Raw genomic sequence first — 21882 nt, 5'->3', positions numbered from 1 at the left:
GTTGTCTACATCATCATCATCATATCAACCAACTTCCGACCCCCTACAGGGCACGGGTCTCCTTCCACAATGAGGAGGGGTTAAGGCCGTAGTCCACCACGCTGGCCCAGTGCGGATTGGTGGATTCCCACATTGGTCACACGTTTAAGAACATTATGGGAACTCTCAGATATGCAGGTTTCACGATTTTTTCCTAAACCGATTACGATTTTCATAAACCGAACCGAGTTGATATTTTATGCTTGTTTCTAAAAACTGATAGTTAGTGATTTTTACGTAATTAACAAATTTACAGTACACTATGCATGATTATTTACAGCAGAAACGAAAAGTTATTAAATAATAATTTAAACATAAGAAGAAATTATGGTGTCATCATAACACTTATACAATAAAGCCCCGTGAGAAAATAAATTGTGTTCATTTCTCATAAAGTTATATGGTTACATTTTTTTTTTTCAACTTATGTTATTAAAAAAAGTCGACATCGAATTTTCAATAATTGTGGTGCTCTTCCTATAGATAGACTTACAAGATTACATTATTTTGTTTGTTTTAGTTTTTTTAAGTGATCAGAAAAATCTCATGTCAAACTCAAGTTCCTTAAAAAAATATTAACTTTTGAGTTATGAAAATAAAAAACGAAATGCTATCGTTTTTTATCTTAATTTATTACCAACAATTGCATTTTTTAATATGCTTATATACTTTCAATACGTTTTTCTAGATGGCATTCCGAATCGAATGAGCCTTTTTAGGAGCTTGATCAAAAATGAACATGTTTATTGAATAATTTAAAAAAAACGATGGAAAGGTGCATCTTTTTTACTTAGTGGTGACTTTCAAGTCGGGTTCATAACGAATTTTACGAGATATCTTGTCAAAGTGTTGCTATCATGTGTGCCAAATGGATCAAACATTTCAAAAGATGACTTCTTACTCTACAGGTAAGTTACTTTTTAATGTTTTTTTATTTTTTTTATGCATATTGTTATATCTATATATCTACATATATATATATATATATATATATATATATATATATATATATATATATATATAAATACAATACAAGAATATTAAAAAGCCGCCACACAGATTCGTTACGCCACTGACACTCATTCTAAACTAAATGGACAACTCTGTTTTTTTTTCACAAAATTGCGTTCATAGTTTTAACAGTTTAACAGAATTTAATGGTTAATCAACATTTCTTATTAAAGTTCAACGGGTACATACCACGATAATAATTTTGGATTTGTCTATATTTCGACCCATCGTCGATCGTGGTCAGTACGGGACACAACAAATCGTGGTATGTACCAGTAAGTAAAAGTTGGAAAACATACGTCAAGATATGGACTGACTTTCTCCGAAATCAAATAATTACACAATATGTTATATGAATTTGACTACATTAAAATGCATTTCGAGCGTAGTTACGACTTTAATGTTATATATTCTGTTCTCTGTAGGATAGAAGGATTAATATGATAATAATTAAAAATGTATTATCCGTGTAATGGCTATAGGTTTAATAATATGACGAAAGTTGAGGCGTCTCAATATTGTGGGCATGTTCTTCATCGTGTTCTGATGACATGGTTGCAGGTACTCGGACAGATAATACACGAGAAACTTATTACAAGATTTATTGCATACTATAGTTATACTTTCTAATTCACAACAACAAACCTCTTAACATAGATGTTACTTTTAACACTTGGTAAATAATTAGGTACACAGTAGAACTACGTATATAGCGAACAATGGGTTTGATGCGGCGGTGTTACTTTCGATCATGCTATACTGAGCTTACAATTCTGCCTGGCACCAACGCCACTCTTGAAAATGACAACAGATCACCCCGCCACGCCACATTCATCTAGGTTATAAAAATTAAGTCAATTGAGTGATTGAATTAACCAATGGTACAATACCTTAGTTTGCATTTAAGTGTAGTATCTACTTCAAAATAGATGGTGTTGTAAATAAGAATCACTTTAATTTTAATCTCAGACTAAAATAATTTATCGAACAGACTTAGCTCTTCAGTATACGTGATTAAAAAGATACGTCATATTACAGATGTAGAAACCGTCAGGCTGGTAGTTTCTACATTATGTCCTACGGCATTTTATTATAAAGCTGCTGATATTGATTTTATTTTCGTACTTGAGAAGAGTACTGTGCAATATACGAAATGTGCTTGAGAGAGTTATTATTAAATAAATTAAGGAAACATGAGGACGATGCATAGTCAATAAGAAAGTATAAGAAAGTTTAAAAATAATGAACTGTAACAATATTAAATTTTAAATGTAAAAACAAAACTTGCTGTGCAGTTTACTTTGTTTATTATTCAATAACCAATTAACAAATCTTTGATATGTCTCCTAATAACTTTAAAGAAACATCCTATTATAATACTAAGGATTACATACCTTGGGTATGAATTGCTGTAACTCCATTGTTAATTGTGTGTGACTGTGAGATGATGATAACAAAAAAAACCTGGCTAGGTTTGTTGTTGACTCTTATTAGACCAGGGCGCGTTTGGAACTCTCTTAACTTTATTTTCAATTTAACAAATGTGGTTATCATCATCACATCGCATAATGGAAACATAAATTATACTGTGATATCCCTATCATAATAAAAAAATGCTGAATTTGAATTAGAATTTTCATTTATTAATAGAACATTATCATTATTTTACATTATATTTACTGGGATAATCGTTCAGGGCATCTTATTGATGTTCTGAAGGAATCCCGCTGTAAGTGAACTCTGTAGAGTAAATCTCTCAGAAAGCCTCTACGTGCTGGACCCATGTCCCCGCGCAAGCTTTTAAGGGCGTGCCCGAGAGTACAATCATTTTAAACAACTATTGCTGCCTTGTTATCATATTATATCTATAAAAAATATAAAACATAATTTTGACTTCTTATTTTATTCAGTTATAAAAATAAGAATAAGGGCAGTCATACAGAGAGTATAAAGTGCTCTTGTTCTTATTAATTATATATATTTATTATAAGTGCATGACGGTAGGCAAATTATTTTTCTTATAGATCTAACATTGGTATTTTTGTTGTAGATATAAAATTTAAATTAGAAGGTAGCTCGCAATCGGCGCTACTGACCCAGCCAGCACTGCAAGAACGACGAGGTTCACCTAATTGTGCTTCGACATCAAACATTGATAAAGAGTGTGTTTCATCACCAGCGCAACGCCAACGAAGCTCTCCATCCTCAAGTGATTCTTCAGTAGTTCGAAGGCCAGATTCAGGATTGTCTTCATCACCACGTCTAAAAACACCACCACGATCACCAAAATCTTCTGATACACTTTCACCACGACCAGTCCCACCAGCCGAAGACATTTATGAAGAGTATGTGCCATCACCACCGCCACGACGACCACGCTCTCCGTTCTCATGTGATTCCTCAGTAGTTGTAAGACCAGATTCAGGATCGTCTTCTTCACCTCAACCACGACCACCCCCAACACCATCACCACCATCGACACCGTCTACATCTTCATCCTCTTCAACATCAGATCGTGAATATCGGCATCAAAGAATGTTACGACTTGCATTAAGGAGGCGCTTATTCCGTAACGGTTATCGCCGCAATCATTAACTTTTTTTCTTATTCCACTCACCATCTTCGTCTTTGAATTAATCATCATTTTTCGTCATTAAATTAAGTCTTGTCGATTTCAGATATATACCTATACTTTACAGTATGTAACACTGCATGTTTATTGGAATATAAATTGGAAATATTCGTAGAATAGGCATATTTAAATTGTTTGGTATAACTATTCAGAAGTTCACAATATCTGAAATGAAATAATATGTATTTATTACGATACGGTACGCAATTTGCTATATTAACTATATAAAATAATTTAAAAAGAAACAAAAAAAAAATTTCTAATGGTAGAAAAAATAAAAGGTAGACCCTAATGGGCCCATTTTAGATGTTCTGTGACGTATATAATGCAAAATGTTTTAAATATAGTACGGAGATTTATAATTACTTAGTATAATATGATAGATTCTCTTAGCTGGAATTATGCAATTAACTCAAAGCTTTTGTAAGCCTTAACTCATTGTTTAAGCTTGTGCGTTGGTAGGAAAAAGAAATTGGTGTATAGGACATAAAATAATAATAATTAGTAGACATAAATTTGGATATAAATGTCCGGCTTGAGCAACGTCAAATGACACTCGCGCGTGTATATGTAAACACTCATGCTTCTTATGATTAAAATTCGAAAAGCGTTTTGCTAATACGAGCTAAGCGCCTGCCATCTGAACATGTACTTAGTATTGGCACCGATTAAAAAATGTTGTAGAAAATATTTGTTTCTTGCTTTTTAGTTATATATAAAAGTCGCTCCTTTTTTGACAAAAAAATATTTTAGGCATTTTATTTTATTTATTTCGTGATTTGAAAATTTATTTTGTTAAAACTATGTCCGGTTTTTTTACAAGAACATTGTCGTGTACATCAAAATATCAGTAAAACTGCACCAGAATTGAATGCTACGCGTCTCTCAAATAAACTGTTCCTACAGTGTTTCTTAAAAATAAAAATAGACGCGGACGAAATCTCGGGCTACAGCTAGCATATAATATAATAGGTCTAGAGTCTCTGGCATGATATTACATGTACATTATTCATTTTTTAGGAGCGGTGTACTTGCTTGCGCGGACAATAGTGAGAAGAAGTTTGCTTGCGCGGACAAAAGTGAGAAGAAGTTTGCGACGACGCAAGGACTGATCGTTTCTACAACTCGCTGCTAGTTTGATGAAATCACTCTTAGTTCAATAAAAATATTAAATTGGAGCACAAACATCAAAATGGAGCAGTGATCGTTATTTAAGAATATGTTATCTTCTAATTGTGTGTGTAGATTTACATTGTGTTAAGTTAAATAATATAATAACTTTAAAATTATATTACATTAGTATATGATCTAGTAACATAGTACAAAACGATTCAAACTTAAATGCGTCTGCGTGAAGTTACCAGAAGTGCGCTGTTACCCTCCCCGCAACACCGGACATCCAAAATGTGAGTAGTACGCAACGTCGTGCGAAAACTTCAGGGGCGCATTTACGTTAGAATCGTACTGCAACTTTTTGAATTTTACTTGGCACCGATTAAAAAATGTTGTAGAATATATTTATTTCTTGCTTTTTAGTTGTATATCAAAGTCGGCCCTTTTTTGACAAAAAAATATTTGAGATTTTTAATTATAATTAATAAGTGAATTGAAAACTTCTTTTGTTAAAACTATGTCCGTTTTTTTTACAAGAATACACGACCTCAACATATCAGTGAAACTACACCTGAATGGAATGCCACGCGTCTCTCAAATAAACTGTTCCTTCAGGATGCTTTAAAAATAAAAACAGACGCGGACGAAATCGCGGGCAAAAGCTAGAATATAATATAATTATACTCTAGAGTCTCTGGCATGATATTACATGTACATTATTCATTTTTTAGGAGCGGTGTACTTGCTTGCACGGACAATAGTGAGAAGAACTTTGCTTGCGCGGACAAAAGTGAGAAGAAGTTTGCGACGACGCAAGGACTGATCGTTTCTACAACTCGCTGCCAGTTTGATGAAATCATTCTTAGCTCATCAAAAATATTAAATTGGAGCACCAACATCTAAATGGAGCAGTTGTCATTATTTAAGAATATATCTTTTAATTCTATGTGTAGATTTACATTGTATTCATAAATAATTAATTTAGTAACTGTTTAATGGTATTCAGTTTAATAATATATTAGGTTGGGGAAAAAGTTTTTTCGCTTTTTAAAAGAAAATTCAAAACATTTTTTAATATAGTTTATTTACATTTAACTAGAGTATGTAGGTACAATTTTGTTCGATAACTTTTTGCCATCTTGTAGGTAGGAACCTAATCCCATTCCTATAGAAATTTTGGGGCTTCTGATCAAAAAACCGCGACAAGTAGTTTTGGTAGTATTCTCGTGATGTTTACCTGACACTGCCTAAAGAATTCTGAAGAGACCGAAACAGTTGGAAATATGAAGTTGCGAGGTCGGTCTATACGGCGGATGCATTAACACCTCCCAGCCTAATTCTCTTAATTTTAGCTGAGTGGCTAAAGATGTGTGTCTAGCGTTATCATGATGAAAAACCACACCCCTTCGTTGATTAATTCCGGCCGCTTTCTTTCAACTTCTTGCTTTAATCAATTGTTCGCACTAGATTTCAGAATCGATGGTCCTGCCTGGTGGTAAAAGCTCATAATGAATAATGCCCTTCTAATCCCACCACACGCACAGCATCACCTTGCTGCGAGTTAACTCGGGTTTCGCCACAGTCTGTGAAGCCTGACCGGCCTTTGACCACGACGTTTTTCGCACGTTCTTGTGTACATTATCCACTTTTCATCACCAGTTATCAGCTTCAAAAATGGTTCGGTTTCATTACGTAATAAAGAATCACAAATGAGTACACGGTTCACGGTTCACGGTTTCTTTCAGTGAGCTCGTGAGGTACCCAAACATCCAGCTTTTTCGTGTACCCAGTTTTTTTCAAATGCTCCAAAACTGTTGTGGTCAATTCTCAGTTCTTCAGCTACGTTGTAACTACTGATATGCCGATCTTGCTACACTTTCTCAAAAATGGCATCCATTTTATCCGTAATAGTGCGGCCAGAGCGATCTTTGAAATCTAAATTTCCGGATTAAAAACACTTAAACCAAATTTGGGCTACTCTCACAGACGCTCCACTAGGTCCATAAACATCGCAAATTTTTTTCGCAGCTTGCGTTGCGTTTTTACTTTTTTTTGTAGTAAAATTTTAAAATGTATCGAATTTATACATTAGATTCACTCATCTTCACAGTACGAAAAACAAAAAAAAATCACACATTTTCCTAATTTGAATTAGGAATTATCTTATTTAAAATTTAAACTTTTAAGGATACCAAAACCAGCCAGATACAGATTTCTGTCCATTGGGGCGATAATACTAAACTGAAGCAAAGGGTTTTTTGTGATACGAGGTTATTTTTTTGTTTGTTAGTTTAGTAATGCTTTAAGTATCTAATAAAGAGCTATTTCATAAAGAAAAAGAGATACAAATAGTAAAGCCAAAGAAATTTTATTACAAGTTCATACCTTATAATAATGGGAAAAAAATTTCCTCAACCTATTATTTTACATTATATTATGACCTGGGATAATTCTGGGCATCTTATCGATGTACTGAAGAAATCCGCTGTATCCACCTTAAGTGAATCTCTCTGAAAGCCTCTACGTGCTGGTCCCATGACCCCGCGCAAGCTTTTAAAAGGTAGGTACATGTCTGAGAGTACAAGCTTATTTAAGATAAATACTTGCTGTCTTGTAGTTGTATGATACCAATAAAACATGCAACTTCTAATTTTAATAAACTTAAAAATAAGTATAATAACTGCATGTCCAATAGATATAACATTGCTATTTTGTTGTAGATAAAAAAGCCACAGTTGTATTAGAAGTTATCTCAGAGCTGGCGGGACTGTTTCTGCCAGCGCCGCGGCCAATGCTCAAACATCACGCCCGAAAACAATCGCGTATACTATTAAAGAGACCTCCAAGCAGACCTCGACACACAGCGCGGTCATATCAGTACTTCCCGCCACGGTTTCCATCACCAGTGCCGCCATTGCCATCAACATCGCCGCCACCACCACCACCATGGACAGCGCCGCTATTAGCATCAATATCACTGCCACTGCAATCGATAGAGCTGCCATCGACAGCGCCACCATTGCCATCAACATTGCCACCACTGCAGTCAACAGCGCCATCATTACCACCAACATTCCCGCCACTGCCATTGACAGCGCCGCCATTAACATCAATATCACCGCCACTGCCATGGACAGCGCCACCATTGCCATCAACATTGCCGCCACTGCCATGGACAGCGCCACCATTGCCATCAACATTGCCGCCACTGCCAACCACAACGCCGCCATTAACATCAACAGCACCGCCACTGCCTACGACAGCGCCACCATTGCCATCAATATCACCGCCTTTGCCATCGTCAGCGCCACCATTACCAACAACAGCACCGCCACTGCCATTGACAGTACCACTATTGCCATCAATATTATCGCCACTGCCATCAACAGCGCCATCATTGCCGCCATTACTATCGACAGCGCCACCATTGCCAAAGTGCCCACCCTTACCAAAGTAAAACCATTGTAAAACTTCCCTTCACCACTCTTCACCAATTCCGTCACCCGTAACCCCATTACGATCAAGGTTCACCCACTTTATTCGTCGTCATTTGAAGTCGGAGTTCAAGATTGCTACATAACGCAATATTAATTCGGTGATACCCGTTAATCTTTAACGGCTATAAATTTTTTCCCCCTCTCCTGCTCTCTCCATTGTCATTAATTACGAAATATTAGTATAGGAGTTTCGAATATAAGATGCCCCATACACGGTTTCGTATATTAAGCCACAATATTTAAATTTAATACAAACCATTTTGTTCATTATTATTATAGTTTATGGGAAATTTATAAATAACGTATAAAAAATAAAGAGGAATATGAACAAAAGGCAGCTTCGGATAGGCCCATTTCAGATGTTCTGTGACGTTTTTGTATAAAATGTAGTGTAATATAATGAAGAATCTTTTAACATGTAGTAAAATTAATATAATGCAGATACTATGAAATCGGATATGCGATATTTTTAGATATATAGTCTTAGATTAATACGGAAGTTTAGAACTGAGGTAATAATGGGGCTTAGAACATGCGGCACGTATAAAAAAAACAACATCAATCGACTTTGTCCTTTTACTGGCGTAGTTATGGTGTCTGGCGAAGGAAATAATTGATTTTAAGACTCCTTGTTTTCGGCCCTACTATCTTTTACGATAAGAAGTTGCAAGCGCAAGAGTTCCTCCTGGAGTGACATAAGAATAATAGGACACCTGTGCTTGAGGAGCAGGAAAAAGATAAAACACATGAAATGTTTTGCAATGTGTTGGACTGGAGCGGAGAGAGTACCAACCACACTTAAACGAAAGAAACCGGCGTTCATAGCGGCGGAGAAAGATACCAGTTCGCTTCGGTTACGCCTGATGTGGGAGATCTATTACTCTTTAGGGTAAAGATTTGCAAGAACTTGCAAAATTCAAAGAAAGTTTCTTAAAGTCCTCAGTCCATTTTTAATCACAATGACAGAACTTGAAAGCACCCGTATCACCCCTATGGACAGCAAGTCTTCTGCTTTAGGGCCTTAAATATAAATTGACATGTTTTTGTGATTTTGTTCATAAACCAAACGTCAAAACCTTGTCAATTAATATTTGAGGTGGCCTATATACTATGACGGAGTATTCGGCGGTAGGAGTATTGCTAAATATAGTTATTAGAAATCGTGAACACAATGGAATGGTCACCATATCCAGAGTGGTAAGAATTCATTTCTTTTTTCGACATTTAGTTGACTTGATGTTGTGATACAAAATATTATACATAATAATAGCGTAAAACAATTATTGACACTTTGAGGGTTGCCATGGGCAGTTAACAGTGAACATGTAATAAGCAGAGGTAATAGAATTTGAATAGTACAATTTTACCATATTTGCTACAGAATGTTGAATATGCAGTGGCGGTACTACCATAGAAGCCGAAAAGTCGGGCTTGCATTACAATAAACCTTTTTTGAATTTTGCTTGACTGTTCCGAAATGCAATTAATAAAATAATTAACACTTGATAGTAATGAGGATATAAACACAATGTTTTACCTTTTTCTCAATAATGTATACTCTTTGTCTATGTTACTGCAAGCACTACGTTACTCTGGTAGGTAGGTAGACTCTGTGGTAGTCTTCAACCCGCCCAACGCGATAGAATGACGCCGAAGATTAAATACGACGCGACGTCGCGCCGCGATGAAATACAATTGGGCATTCCATTTTTATTTTATTGCTTTCACTCATAAAAATTTCAACTTCTCTGTCTACGAATTTCAATGTATTTAACAGAGACAATCTAGATTATTTGATAATTTAGTATGGAGATCAAATAATTTAGTGAAGATGACCAGTGAGCGAATTTAAACCATGCGTGTTATGATTTGCGTTTAAACTAGTTCACTGATTAATGATTATTGATTACTGACTAGTTAGCAGTTTATTGTTGTTCTTTTGAATTGAAAAGTGCATTACCCTCATAATTTGTTTTTTTCTAATTTTAAGTAACATGAGTACAAATTGTTTTGAGTAGCGACATTTGGAGTGTTCGTGTGAAAATTGGCGAACATAAGGTAAACTACTTAATTTTTTTTTTTAAATACAGCTCTTCACTGAAACCGACACCAGACTTGTGTATTTCTCATACTAAACCCATAAAAAAGACAGTCTAATGGATCTGTAGAGCGGTTTGAAGCTCCCATTTTAATAAAATGTTTGTTAGTATTGAATATTCTTTTTCTAATGAAAATAATGGTTGGCGCTATAAAAACAAAAGAGACCAGTATTCACAGAAAAACTTGGAGTTCTGTTATTTCTACAGCGCATAGAAACTTCTTTATCCAACCAATTGTCAATCACAGTGTTTTTCAAAGACTAGTTGATATTGTTTCTAGTTTAGCACAACAAATTTTGCTCCTCTTAGACCCTAAGAATGCCACTGTAAGTATGCATAGCTTTAATTATTCTCATTAAGCCAAAGAAGCATTTGCCTATTATTGAAATAGGTAGGTAGATAAGTGTTCAAGGAGCATTTAATATCTATTCACATTTGATGGTTCTACTTTCATTATTATTAAAATAAAAATTCTACTTAAAGACTAAACAACTATCGAGGTGTCAATAGTAGGTGGCACGCAGGAAAAGGTTAATTACCCTACTTATTATCAAACTTAAATGTTACTTATTTTGAAATATGACTCAGCATGATTATTAAATTGCATGTATTCATAATAATATTCCACATATTCACTAGTATAATGATATTGTCTCTATTTTATTTCCCTATCACAGAAACAGTTTTTCATACCCATTTCCTCCCATCGGTTTCTGAAACTGGGTCAATGTATGTGTTGATGAAAAAACATTAAAAGTAAATTGTTAATATTCAGTATATCTGAGTCTTGAATATGTAAACATAAGTATTAATCTATATTTCATGTATATATTCTATTTTGATTGCCTAATGTATGCATGCAAAAATATATACTCTATGTTGATATATGCTTTAAATATTTAATGCCTAGTTGTAAAAAATAAAAGAATGTTGTAACTAAACTTTTGTTTTTGAAAAAATGCATATAATAAATGAATTAGCTAATAATTTGTAATTATCTGCAGTGCAGTACTCTAGTTTGAGATCCTCTATGTTAAATAAAAAATGTATTCTATATGAATGAATGCATGCATTTCAAGCAAGAGATCCCAGGGTTCGATTCACGGTCAGCTAACTTTAGGGACTTTATTTTCCAAATGAATAATCAGTACAGTGAGAAGTTAGATTTTCTTAAATTACCTAAGTCGTTAGTTTTTTGCTTGTCAGATTATGTTGGATCACACAACAAAGATTCCATTTTTGATTAATATTTTCAAATGGTGTTGGTTGTTTCTACTGAAGTGACATATACAATAGTAATTTTAAATAGCAGTATTGGCATTCTTGATTCACTTCAGTCAACTGGCAAGCGTTGAAGCGGTGGTTTAACATGAGTATTAAGTCACTTTGAGAGCAGCTGTCAATTAAGATCAGTTCAACCTGATGGTTGGCAACCTCTGACAGGAGACGGCACTAGAACAAGAAGAATATTATTATGTGAAAAATAAAAGATTTTTTATCATGGACCACTTGAGCCTAACCTTTTATTGTATATTTTCCTAAGTCCTATACTGTTTAGTTTTTAGAAAACATTACACAAAAAGAATAGTTTAATTTTTTTTTAAACTGATGTATTAGAGTGTTTGTAAGTAAACCTAATAAATAAGGTTTCAAGGATAAATTATACATACGTAATGTATAATTTATAACAAAGTTATTACCCGATTTTAAAACTCTGAACCGCATGACTTAAGTTTATTTGCAAACTTTTATTATTATGATTTCTACTAGCACAGATCATGATTTACAATTTTTCTGTTAATTGTGCATGTGCAGATTCTGATGAAGATGATTTGGATGGGGCACTTACGATTGAAGAAGACGAATTACCGTCTACTTCGCAATCCGGATGGTTGTTCTACCGCTAAACTGGTAATGAACAAGACAACCGCAACCAGTACCGACAACCAGTAGTAACAGTCGGTGATAATAGTGCAGCCGAGTTCGAGTGAGCAGTTCCGCTCGTTAAGGGGTAGCTATTTTATCGTGAAAGGGTATTTTTAAGTTTGTGTAGCTTATTACATGTGAAAGTGTGAGGATAAGTGGTACTAAGGCAGTTTTGTCCAATGATCGAGCCATCATTATTTTTAGTATTTATCTACGTGCCGACAGACAAGTATGAAAATATATTCGAATTTACGGACCGTCCGAGTCAAATTAAGGCAATAGTTGAAAGTAATAATGTGGAATGTGTCTATGTGCTGGGTGATTTGAATTTAACATCTGTACCAGCCATATTGGTATGAGCTTTGTGGTTTTTGCACTGAACACTGAACAGTCATGCGCGGACGTTGAGATGTTGGGTCTGGATTCAAATTTCTATTACGTTTATTAGTGATATGAATAAAATATCACGCTTTAGAGTCTTAGATGGCTTGATCACTGGTATATATAGTGTCAAAATATGCGTGGCGGACGATCTTTTATGTTAGTATACGTCATTATATATATGGTCGGACAATCTTCCGCTTCTTATTGTGTGCGATCTGAATCTTTTCGTTCCAAAAATATCATTATATACTAAGTATATGTGCCACATATAAATTGGCTTATGAAGGTAACGCTTTTACTAGCCATGTGAAAACATACTTAAATGTAATACTGAAATCTCCAGTAGAGATAATAAGCATTTGTGGATATTTCATATTGCTCTACTTATATAAACTCATATCTTGAAAAGCTGCTTTATATATTATTTATTTTCTTTTTGGATCTAGTTTTGGTTGTGAGTTTTATATTTTGTGACGTTTGTGATTAATTTTAAGTGAGGCCTATTTTATAAGTATTCTAATGGTGAGTAAAAAGAAGATTTTTCATTATATACTGAGTATATGTTCATTATATACTAAGTATATGTGCCACAAAATATTTGCTTCTGAAGGTATCGCTTTTACTAGCCATGTGAAAATATTAAAATATACACGCACACACACACAAGCATTATTGTAATTGATATGGTATTCAACATGAACATGAGTTCTTCTTAATGTTCTCAAAGGTGTGTGGAGTCCTCCAATCCGCACTGGGCCAGCGTGTTGGAGGCCTTAACCCCTTCTCATTGTTGGACCCGTGCTCTGTAGTGGGCTGGTAATGGGTTGATGTGATGATGAAAGGCTTCATAGTATATTTTAGGTGTATTAAGGCTAATCTTGATACTCTAAATAGTAACTAATGACTTTAAAATAATATTGTCATGGCTAATCAACATTTCTTAAATTATATAGTATAGTATAGTAACAGTAGTAAAGTAACTTATAAATTTAGAAACTCACGTGTGCACAATTATAATTATTAAAATTATAATTATTTAGAGGATTAACATTTTTGTAATAATTATCTCTAACTAACTTAACAGTCTATTTGAGGTATCTTTGAACTTGTTAAAAGTGTTTGTATTGTGGTAATAATAATATTGTATGTGAATATGTGTAGCGTTTTTTTAATACATTGATTTTATGACGGCCGATTGGCGCAGTTTGCAGCGACCCTGCTTTTGAGCCCAAGGCCGTGGATTCGATTCCCACAACTGGAAAATCTTTGTGTGATGAGGCTGAATGTTTTTCAGTGGCTGTGTGTTTATACGTATATTATTTTAAGTATATTATTCGTAAAAAAAATATTCATCAGTCATCTTAGTATCACTAACACAAGCCACTTAGCCCCAAAGTAAGCTTACTTTGGGGCTAGGTGGCGATGTGTGAATTGTCTTTATATTAAACATGTAGCGATCATTTAATGTTGATTAATTTTTTGACAGATGTATACAGTCTGGCGCTTGGCTGCAATCACAGCTGATGTGATGATGCATTCTAAGGTGAAGCGCTCTTGATTTCAATAGATAATAAATAATTTTGAAGTCAAGGACAACGGAAAGTCATTATAGATCATTGGGGTGCATAGTTGGAACGCCGAAGCAAAGTTCATGGTTCGTCAATTAAGTAATGGTGCTTCGAAATGTTTTACTTGAAATTACTTCTTTCAGCCGGTGCTATGTCGCGTCGTCAGCGCGTGCGCAGATGAAGTGACCCATCATGTGCGCCGTTGCACCGAGCGTTACGATTGCACCGTTGTTTATTAAACCTTAACATATTTTTAAGATTAACTGAAAAAAACTCCTCAGAGTTCTCTATAATGTTTTCAAGGGCGTTTGAAGTCTACCAATACGCACTTAGCAAGCGCGGTGGACTATGGCCTAAGCCCTTCTCATTTTTGAAGGAGATTCGTGCCCTGGAGTGGGCCGGTAAGGTGTTGATGATGATCATGTAAGAGACTCAAGAAGAAAAAAACGATGTCTTAAAAAAGGCAGTTTAATTTGCTCTCGGTCGGAAGAAAAGATGTTAGGTATTGGATTTTTTAAACGTCGTTAGGTACTGGATGAAACCCTATGCAGCATGGTTCTCCTCTGAGACGGGTCTGTCCCCAAGATTATTACATAAATCGGCTGACGATGATAATAAACAACTAACTTTTCTTCCGTACGGGCAAGCTTGTGTTTAACCAGAGTTTAGTTCACAGTATTAGCGGTGGCCGAGAGATCAGCGCAGGAGCCTCGTTCTAATCAAGTAAACATTCAACCAAGAAACCACTTTAAAGAGGTCTGCGAAACTGGTGATTCTTAGAAGAAGGTCGGCGTTTTATTTAAAACTTTTAACTAATTGTTTTTTTTTTGCTGTTTTGGTTATTACAAAAAATCATCAAGTAGCGCTACTTAAAACTTATAATATCATTATATATACAAATTAATTTAAGTATCGCTCCTTGCAATTAAATAAAGAAAATATATGAAACTTAACCTTGTTCGATATAAACATTTCTTAGTCCTAATTTATTTTCCCCAGTGTTAGTGTTGTTGGTAACCTTTGTGACACTTTTTTCAACGAGTACATTTTGTTAGTTATACTATTCAATCATCATTGTATCCGTATTATTATAGCGATAGGCGATGTATTTTTGTTCCTGATCCTTAATATGCGAAGAAGTTCCAGTCAGATTAAAACGTATTCAGCCTTTTTGGAGGCAATTAACTCCCTTATTTGTCTCCAAGAAGACTAGACACGTTTTTGGTACCTTCGATAAGAAAACTAAATATGGAAAATATGACATAAAATTTCTTTTCAATCGGGCTATCGAGCGTGTCTTACCAAATTTCTGTTCGCAGTATCGCAGGAGGCTCAGAGGTTAACGTAGAACCAGCAGCTTATGATGATAACTCTTCCCCAACTTTTTTTCCGTACAGGTGAGGGAGTGTCTTACAAGAGTTCTGTTCACAGTTTTTGAGGTGGCCGATCCGGTGGTCTGCACAGGAGCCTCGTTCTAATCAAAATACCATTCAACCAAGAAACCACTTTAAACAGATATTCTAAAACAGCGGCCTCCTTCTAAGGGCCTAAGAGGCCCTTAGAAGGACGCCGCTGTATTAAGGTAACTACGGCTTAAGGTACGGCGTAAGGTAATTAAGGTAACAAGGATTATTCGGATTTAGATTTTCAGACTTATTTTTGAATGCTACACAATAAAGTTTTATAAAATCAAATATGTTTTATTAATTAAATCCCAGGTATGCTTAGCGAACAATCAACTTATGATATTAAATTATTTAAATTTTACTAATTGTTTTATTTTTTAAACCCTTGGCAGAGGTGTGCCTATTACAGCATTAAAAAGTGAGTTTGCGGACTAGGTACACCTCTATTTCACTTCCCTTCCTTATCCTTTTTTGTCCATCCCTGGGCGGGGGTGCTTCTAGCTCAATTTCAACGATGCGAATATGTTGTCTAGGCTCACCCCTATTCCTCCCACTAGGCTCAGTGGGAGGTTTGGCGAATGGTCTTAGGGGAGAGCGCAAGTCGTGTAGATCCCTAAGGCAAGGCTTGTGATTATCCTTCTCGTGGTTGCCGCCCGTTATTGGTGTGATTTCCTCAAAATCACACGTAACAGAAATCACCAGCCGACCCCCTTTTCTTTAGTAATCTTTTGTATGTTGCATTGCTGCGCGCCTGCCAAGAAAATCGTGATCAAGATTAGTCGAAGATGTCTCGCATGGCGTGAAAATAATTTACAGACGCACTGTCAAAGTATCTGCACGCCTTTTGAGACATCGGGTACCCTCCGCAATGATCTGCAGGTCTGGCGAGAACTCCGCGCGAGACATAGGTAAGTACCAGTTTGTAACGCTGAGCGAATTCTATTAAAATTTGCGAAAATCACTTTTATAAACGTCTCTAGAATTTTATTTTGTTGATTTTGTTCTTTGTAATTGTTTTATCAAGCTTGGTTTTCTAAAATTTAATTTAGGGTGAATTCCATATAAGGGACATTATGTTTAAGTTTAAAGATTAATGTTTTTGACCACCTTTGCTTCATTAGCGTATCATTTAGCTTGAGATGATAGCGTTTCTTGTCCTTCTCAAGCTAACACCATTGGACTCTGTCCGTTGCGACTCTAGTCTATAGAGCTCCCAACCGATATTTGATTTAATCCTCCCATCTTATAATCTTCCGCTCTCTCCGGACCTATGGTCAACTACAGACGTTTATTTTGTGTATTAAAACTGAATTAAAATACGAATTTTTATCAATTAAATACTTGAACATAATTAGCCAGTTCATACCAAATTCTCGATAACACGATTAAAGTAAATGTGAGTGTGTGTCTGGTATTCTTTATACGCATTTATCTGAAAAGTGACGTGTTTGAAAAAAAATAAGGGAGAAAATTTAAAAAACAATTTGTTATACATATTAGATTCGGCCGCATTGTGTTCTGGTATGAATAAAACCATGAAAACGAATCTTTTTTTTCTTCCATTTCGGCTCGAACCCACTGCAGCACAAAATAGTTACAGCTTATATTTGACCCGGCCTAAGTTAGTCAATTCTTGCTGCCTATATTTACAGAAATGTGCTGAAGTCTTTTGTGTCTGTCGTCTGCTAGAGGATACCCATTTATTTATTTCATTATGTCTTTTATGCTTTCTTTATAAGCTGCCCGTAAGCATAGAACACTGGAGAATAGAATTTTCCTCCGTAGTACTTAATTTCATCTTTCTATCGAGTCATTGACCTCCTTTTTTAACTTTTATACGTTTAGGACGCAAGTTTCGTGTAGTAATGCTTCATTTTTAATTTTCTGCCCTTTGTACTCGCAAGCCTAATACAATTTTCCTGTTTTAGGAAAAAAACATCTTTTAGTCTTTCTTTGCTTTGTGTTTTTAAAAGAGTTTATCAATGAGTCTTATCTCTAATACATTTCACTCCATGTTGGTACTACTTTTGCTTTATTTTCTTGGCTTGGGTTAAGTGTTCTTGTTTGGCAACCTCATGTTAGTGTTGGTAATATGTAATTATTAAATGTAAGCAGGCTTTTAAATTTTTTACGGTACGGTTCGGCGAAACTGCTTAAGCTTTTTACATAAGTTAAATAAATTTTAAGCAGTTTGACATATTGATGATCACCCTATTCACATGTTTACAATAGGTTCAAATATAATCAAAATCGGACCTTGTTACTCAATCGTAAACGTTCGAGCTCTGTGCCTCGTTAGGCGAGGTTAAAACTTTTGGGGTGCTAGGTCGGGTAACCTCCACGTGTGTCTGAATGTTGTGGGTCGCTTTTGATCCGTCCGAGGGGAAGTAAAGCATTCGGGCCGGTGCACCCTGGAAACATCGGTTAACAATTTATCTTGTATCGGTATATTGTTAGCCGATGGCTAATGACCCGACAAGGCTGGGATGTTCCCGCCTTATACCGAATTCTAAATGTGTTTCATTGTCCTGTTTTTTCATTGTCCTATGGACGGCCCTGTTTTTTCATCGTCCCATGGACGGCCTTGTTTTTTCATCGTCCCATGGACGGCCCTGTTTTTTCATCGTCCCTTGGACGGCCCTGTTTTTTTTTTCATCGTCCCTTGGACGGCCCTGTTTTTCCATCGTCCTATGGACGGCCTTGTTTTTTCATCGTCCCATGGACGGCCCTGTTTTTTCATCGTCCCATGGACGGCCCTGTTTTTTTATCGTCCCTTGGACGGCCCTGTTTTTTCATCGTCCCATGGACGGCCCTGTTTTTTCATTGTCCTATGGACGGCCCTGTATTTTCATCGTCCCATGGACGACCCTGTTTTTTCATTGTCCTATGGACGGCCCTGTTTTTTCATCGTCCCTTGGACGGCCCTGTTTTTCCATCGTCCTATGGACGGCCTTGTTTTTTCATCGTCCCTTGGACGGCCCTGTTTTTTCATCGTCCCATGGACGGCCCTGTTTTTTCATTGTCCTATGGACGGCCCTGTTTTTTCATCGTCCCATGGACGGCCTTGTTTTTTCATCGTCCCATGGACGGCCCTGTTTTTTCATCGTCGCTCAACGCACGCAACGGTCTCAACGCACGCATCGCTCAACGCACGTAACGCTTAACGGTCTCAACGCACGCAACGGTCTCAACGCACGCAACGCTCAACGCACGTAACGCTCAACGGTCTCAACGCACGCAACGGTCTCAACGCACGTAACGCTAAACGGTCTCAACGAACGCAACGGTCTCAACGCACGTAACGCACGCAACGCTCTCAACGCTCTCGACGCACGCAACGTACGCACACGATTGGTGACAGAGGCATACTACAGCAAGCAACACTGCTTCAATGGTACGACTTCCAGTCTTGGAGGGGAATACTGTGGCGGTTTCCACATTACATAACTAGATGGCGCTACTTAAATCCTACATCGCGCTAGCGAAGTGTTCACGAAGAATGCCTATATATACAACTTCCAAAAATGAATGTTCGGACCTCGGTCCCCGAGCACGTTCACCCGCTCGGAGGAAGACCTTCCTATTGTTACGGTCGAGCATATTACGATAGCTCCCGTACAGTCCTATGGACGGCCTTGTTTTTCCATCGTCCTATGGACGGCCTATTTTTTTCATCGTCCCATGGACGGCCTTGTTTTTTCATCGTCCCATGGACGGCCCTGTTTTTTCATCGTCCTATGGACGGCCTTGTTTTTCCATCGTCCTATGGACGGCCTTGTTTTTTCATCGTCCCTTGGACGGCCCTGTTTTTTCATCTTCCCATGGACGGCCTTGTTTTTTCATCGTCCTATGGACGGCCTTGTTTTTTCATCATCCCATGGACGGCCCTGTTTTTTTTTTTCATCGTCCTATGGACGGCCTTGTTTTTTTTTTCATCGTCCCTTGGACGGCCCTGTTTTTTATTCGTCCCTTGGACGGCCCTGTTTTTTCATCGTCCTATGGACGGCCTTGTTTTTTCATCGTCCCATGGACGGCCCTGTTTTTTTTTTCATCGTCCTATGGACGGTTACACAGTTACAATATTGTAACTTACTTATTCTACTAAGTAGAAAAAATAAACATTGTCCGAAGGAGAGCATATCCCGGCTGTTATTATTAAGATTTAAGCTTCTTTATGAGCCTCGTTCTAATCAAAATACCATTCAACCAAGAAACCACTTTAAACAGATACTCTAAAACAGCGGCTAATCTAATCTAATGCTACACAATAAAGTTTTATAAAATCAAATATGTTTTATTAATTAAATCCCAGGTATGCTTAGCGAACAATAAACTTATGATATTAAATTATTTAAATTTTACTAATTGTTTTATTTTTTAAACCCTTAGCAGAGGTGTGCCTATTACAGCATTAAAAAGTGAGTTTGCGGACTAGGTACACCTCTATTTCACTTCCCTTCCTTATCCTTTTTTGTCCATCCCTGGGCGGGGGTGCTTCTAGCTCAATTTCAACGATGCGAATATGTTGTCTAGGCTCACCCCTATTCCTCCCACTAGGCTCAGTGGGAGGTTTGGCGAATGGTCTTAGGGGAGAGCGCAAGTCGTGTAGATCCCTAAGGCAAGGCTTGTGATTATCCTTCTCGTGGTTGCCGCCCGTTATTGGTGTGATTTCCTCAAAATCACACGTAACAGAAATCACCAGCCGACCCCCTTTTCTTTAGTAATCTTTTGTATGTTGCATTGCTGCGCGCCTGCCAAGAAAATCGTGATCAAGATTAGTCGAAGATGTCTCGCATGGCGTGAAAATAATTTACAGACGCACTGTCAAAGTATCTGCACGCCTTTTGAGACATCGGGTACCCTCCGCAATGATCTGCAGGTCTGGCGAGAACTCCGCGCGAGACATAGGTAAGTACCAGTTTGTAACGCTGAGCGAATTCTATTAAAATTTGCGAAAATCACTTTTATAAACGTCTCTAGAATTTTATTTTGTTGATTTTGTTCTTTGTAATTGTTTTATCAAGCTTGGTTTTCTAAAATTTAATTTAGGGTGAATTCCATATAAGGGACATTATGTTTAAGTTTAAAGATTAATGTTTTTGACCACCTTTGCTTCATTAGCGTATCATTTAGCTTGAGATGATAGCGTTTCTTGTCCTTCTCAAGCTAACACCATTGGACTCTGTCCGTTGCGACTCTAGTCTATAGAGCTCCCAACCGATATTTGATTTAATCCTCCCATCTTATAATCTTCCGCTCTCTCCGGACCTATGGTCAACTACAGACGTTTATTTTGTGTATTAAAACTGAATTAAAATACGAATTTTTATCAATTAAATACTTGAACATAATTAGCCAGTTCATACCAAATTCTCGATAACACGATTAAAGTAAATGTGAGTGTGTGTCTGGTATTCTTTATACGCATTTATCTGAAAAGTGACGTGTTTGAAAAAAAATAAGGGAGAAAATTTAAAAAACAATTTGTTATACATATTAGATTCGGCCGCATTGTGTTCTGGTATGAATAAAACCATGAAAACGAATCTTTTTTTTCTTCCATTTCGGCTCGAACCCACTGCAGCACAAAATAGTTACAGCTTATATTTGACCCGGCCTAAGTTAGTCAATTCTTGCTGCCTATATTTACAGAAATGTGCTGAAGTCTTTTGTGTCTGTCGTCTGCTAGAGGATACCCATTTATTTATTTCATTATGTCTTTTATGCTTTCTTTATAAGCTGCCCGTAAGCATAGAACACTGGAGAATAGAATTTTCCTCCGTAGTACTTAATTTCATCTTTCTATCGAGTCATTGACCTCCTTTTTTAACTTTTATACGTTTAGGACGCAAGTTTCGTGTAGTAATGCTTCATTTTTAATTTTCTGCCCTTTGTACTCGCAAGCCTAATACAATTTTCCTGTTTTAGGAAAAAAACATCTTTTAGTCTTTCTTTGCTTTGTGTTTTTAAAAGAGTTTATCAATGAGTCTTATCTCTAATACATTTCACTCCATGTTGGTACTACTTTTGCTTTATTTTCTTGGCTTGGGTTAAGTGTTCTTGTTTGGCAACCTCATGTTAGTGTTGGTAATATGTAATTATTAAATGTAAGCAGGCTTTTAAATTTTTTACGGTACGGTTCGGCGAAACTGCTTTAGCTTTTTACATAAGTTAAATAAATTTTAAGCAGTTTGACATATTGATGAT

The 21882-nt window shown here is 36.4% G+C and overlaps 2 protein-coding genes across 1 annotated transcript; both read left to right on the top strand.

Annotated features, from left to right (window-relative positions):
* The window catches only part of LOC120636058, a 129799-nt gene that overhangs the window by 34678 nt on the left and 73239 nt on the right, over positions 1 to 21882 (top strand).
* LOC120636443 (uncharacterized serine-rich protein C215.13-like) lies at positions 929 to 8263 on the top strand. Its single transcript, XM_039907921.1, has 4 exons — positions 929 to 947; positions 3101 to 3587; positions 4703 to 4761; positions 7632 to 8263. The coding sequence occupies exons 1-4, from the start codon at positions 929 to 931 to the stop codon at positions 8261 to 8263; spliced, it is 1197 nt and encodes a 398-aa protein (XP_039763855.1).

The sequence above is a fragment of the Pararge aegeria genome, chromosome Z (genome assembly GCF_905163445.1).
Source record: "Pararge aegeria chromosome Z, ilParAegt1.1, whole genome shotgun sequence".
NCBI lineage: Eukaryota > Metazoa > Arthropoda > Insecta > Lepidoptera > Nymphalidae > Pararge > Pararge aegeria.
Note: the sequence above shows the minus strand (reverse complement) of the source record. Positions and strands in the feature narration are given on the sequence as shown.

Coding starts and splice junctions, on each gene's coding strand:
- LOC120636443 (XM_039907921.1), top strand. Junction 3,588..4,702: donor GAATATCGGCATCAAAGAAT/GTTACGACTTGC, acceptor TTCATTTTTTAG/GAGCGGTGTACTTGCTTGCG. Junction 4,762..7,631: donor GTTTGCTTGCGCGGACAAAA/GTGAGAAGAAGT, acceptor ATACTATTAAAG/AGACCTCCAAGCAGACCTCG.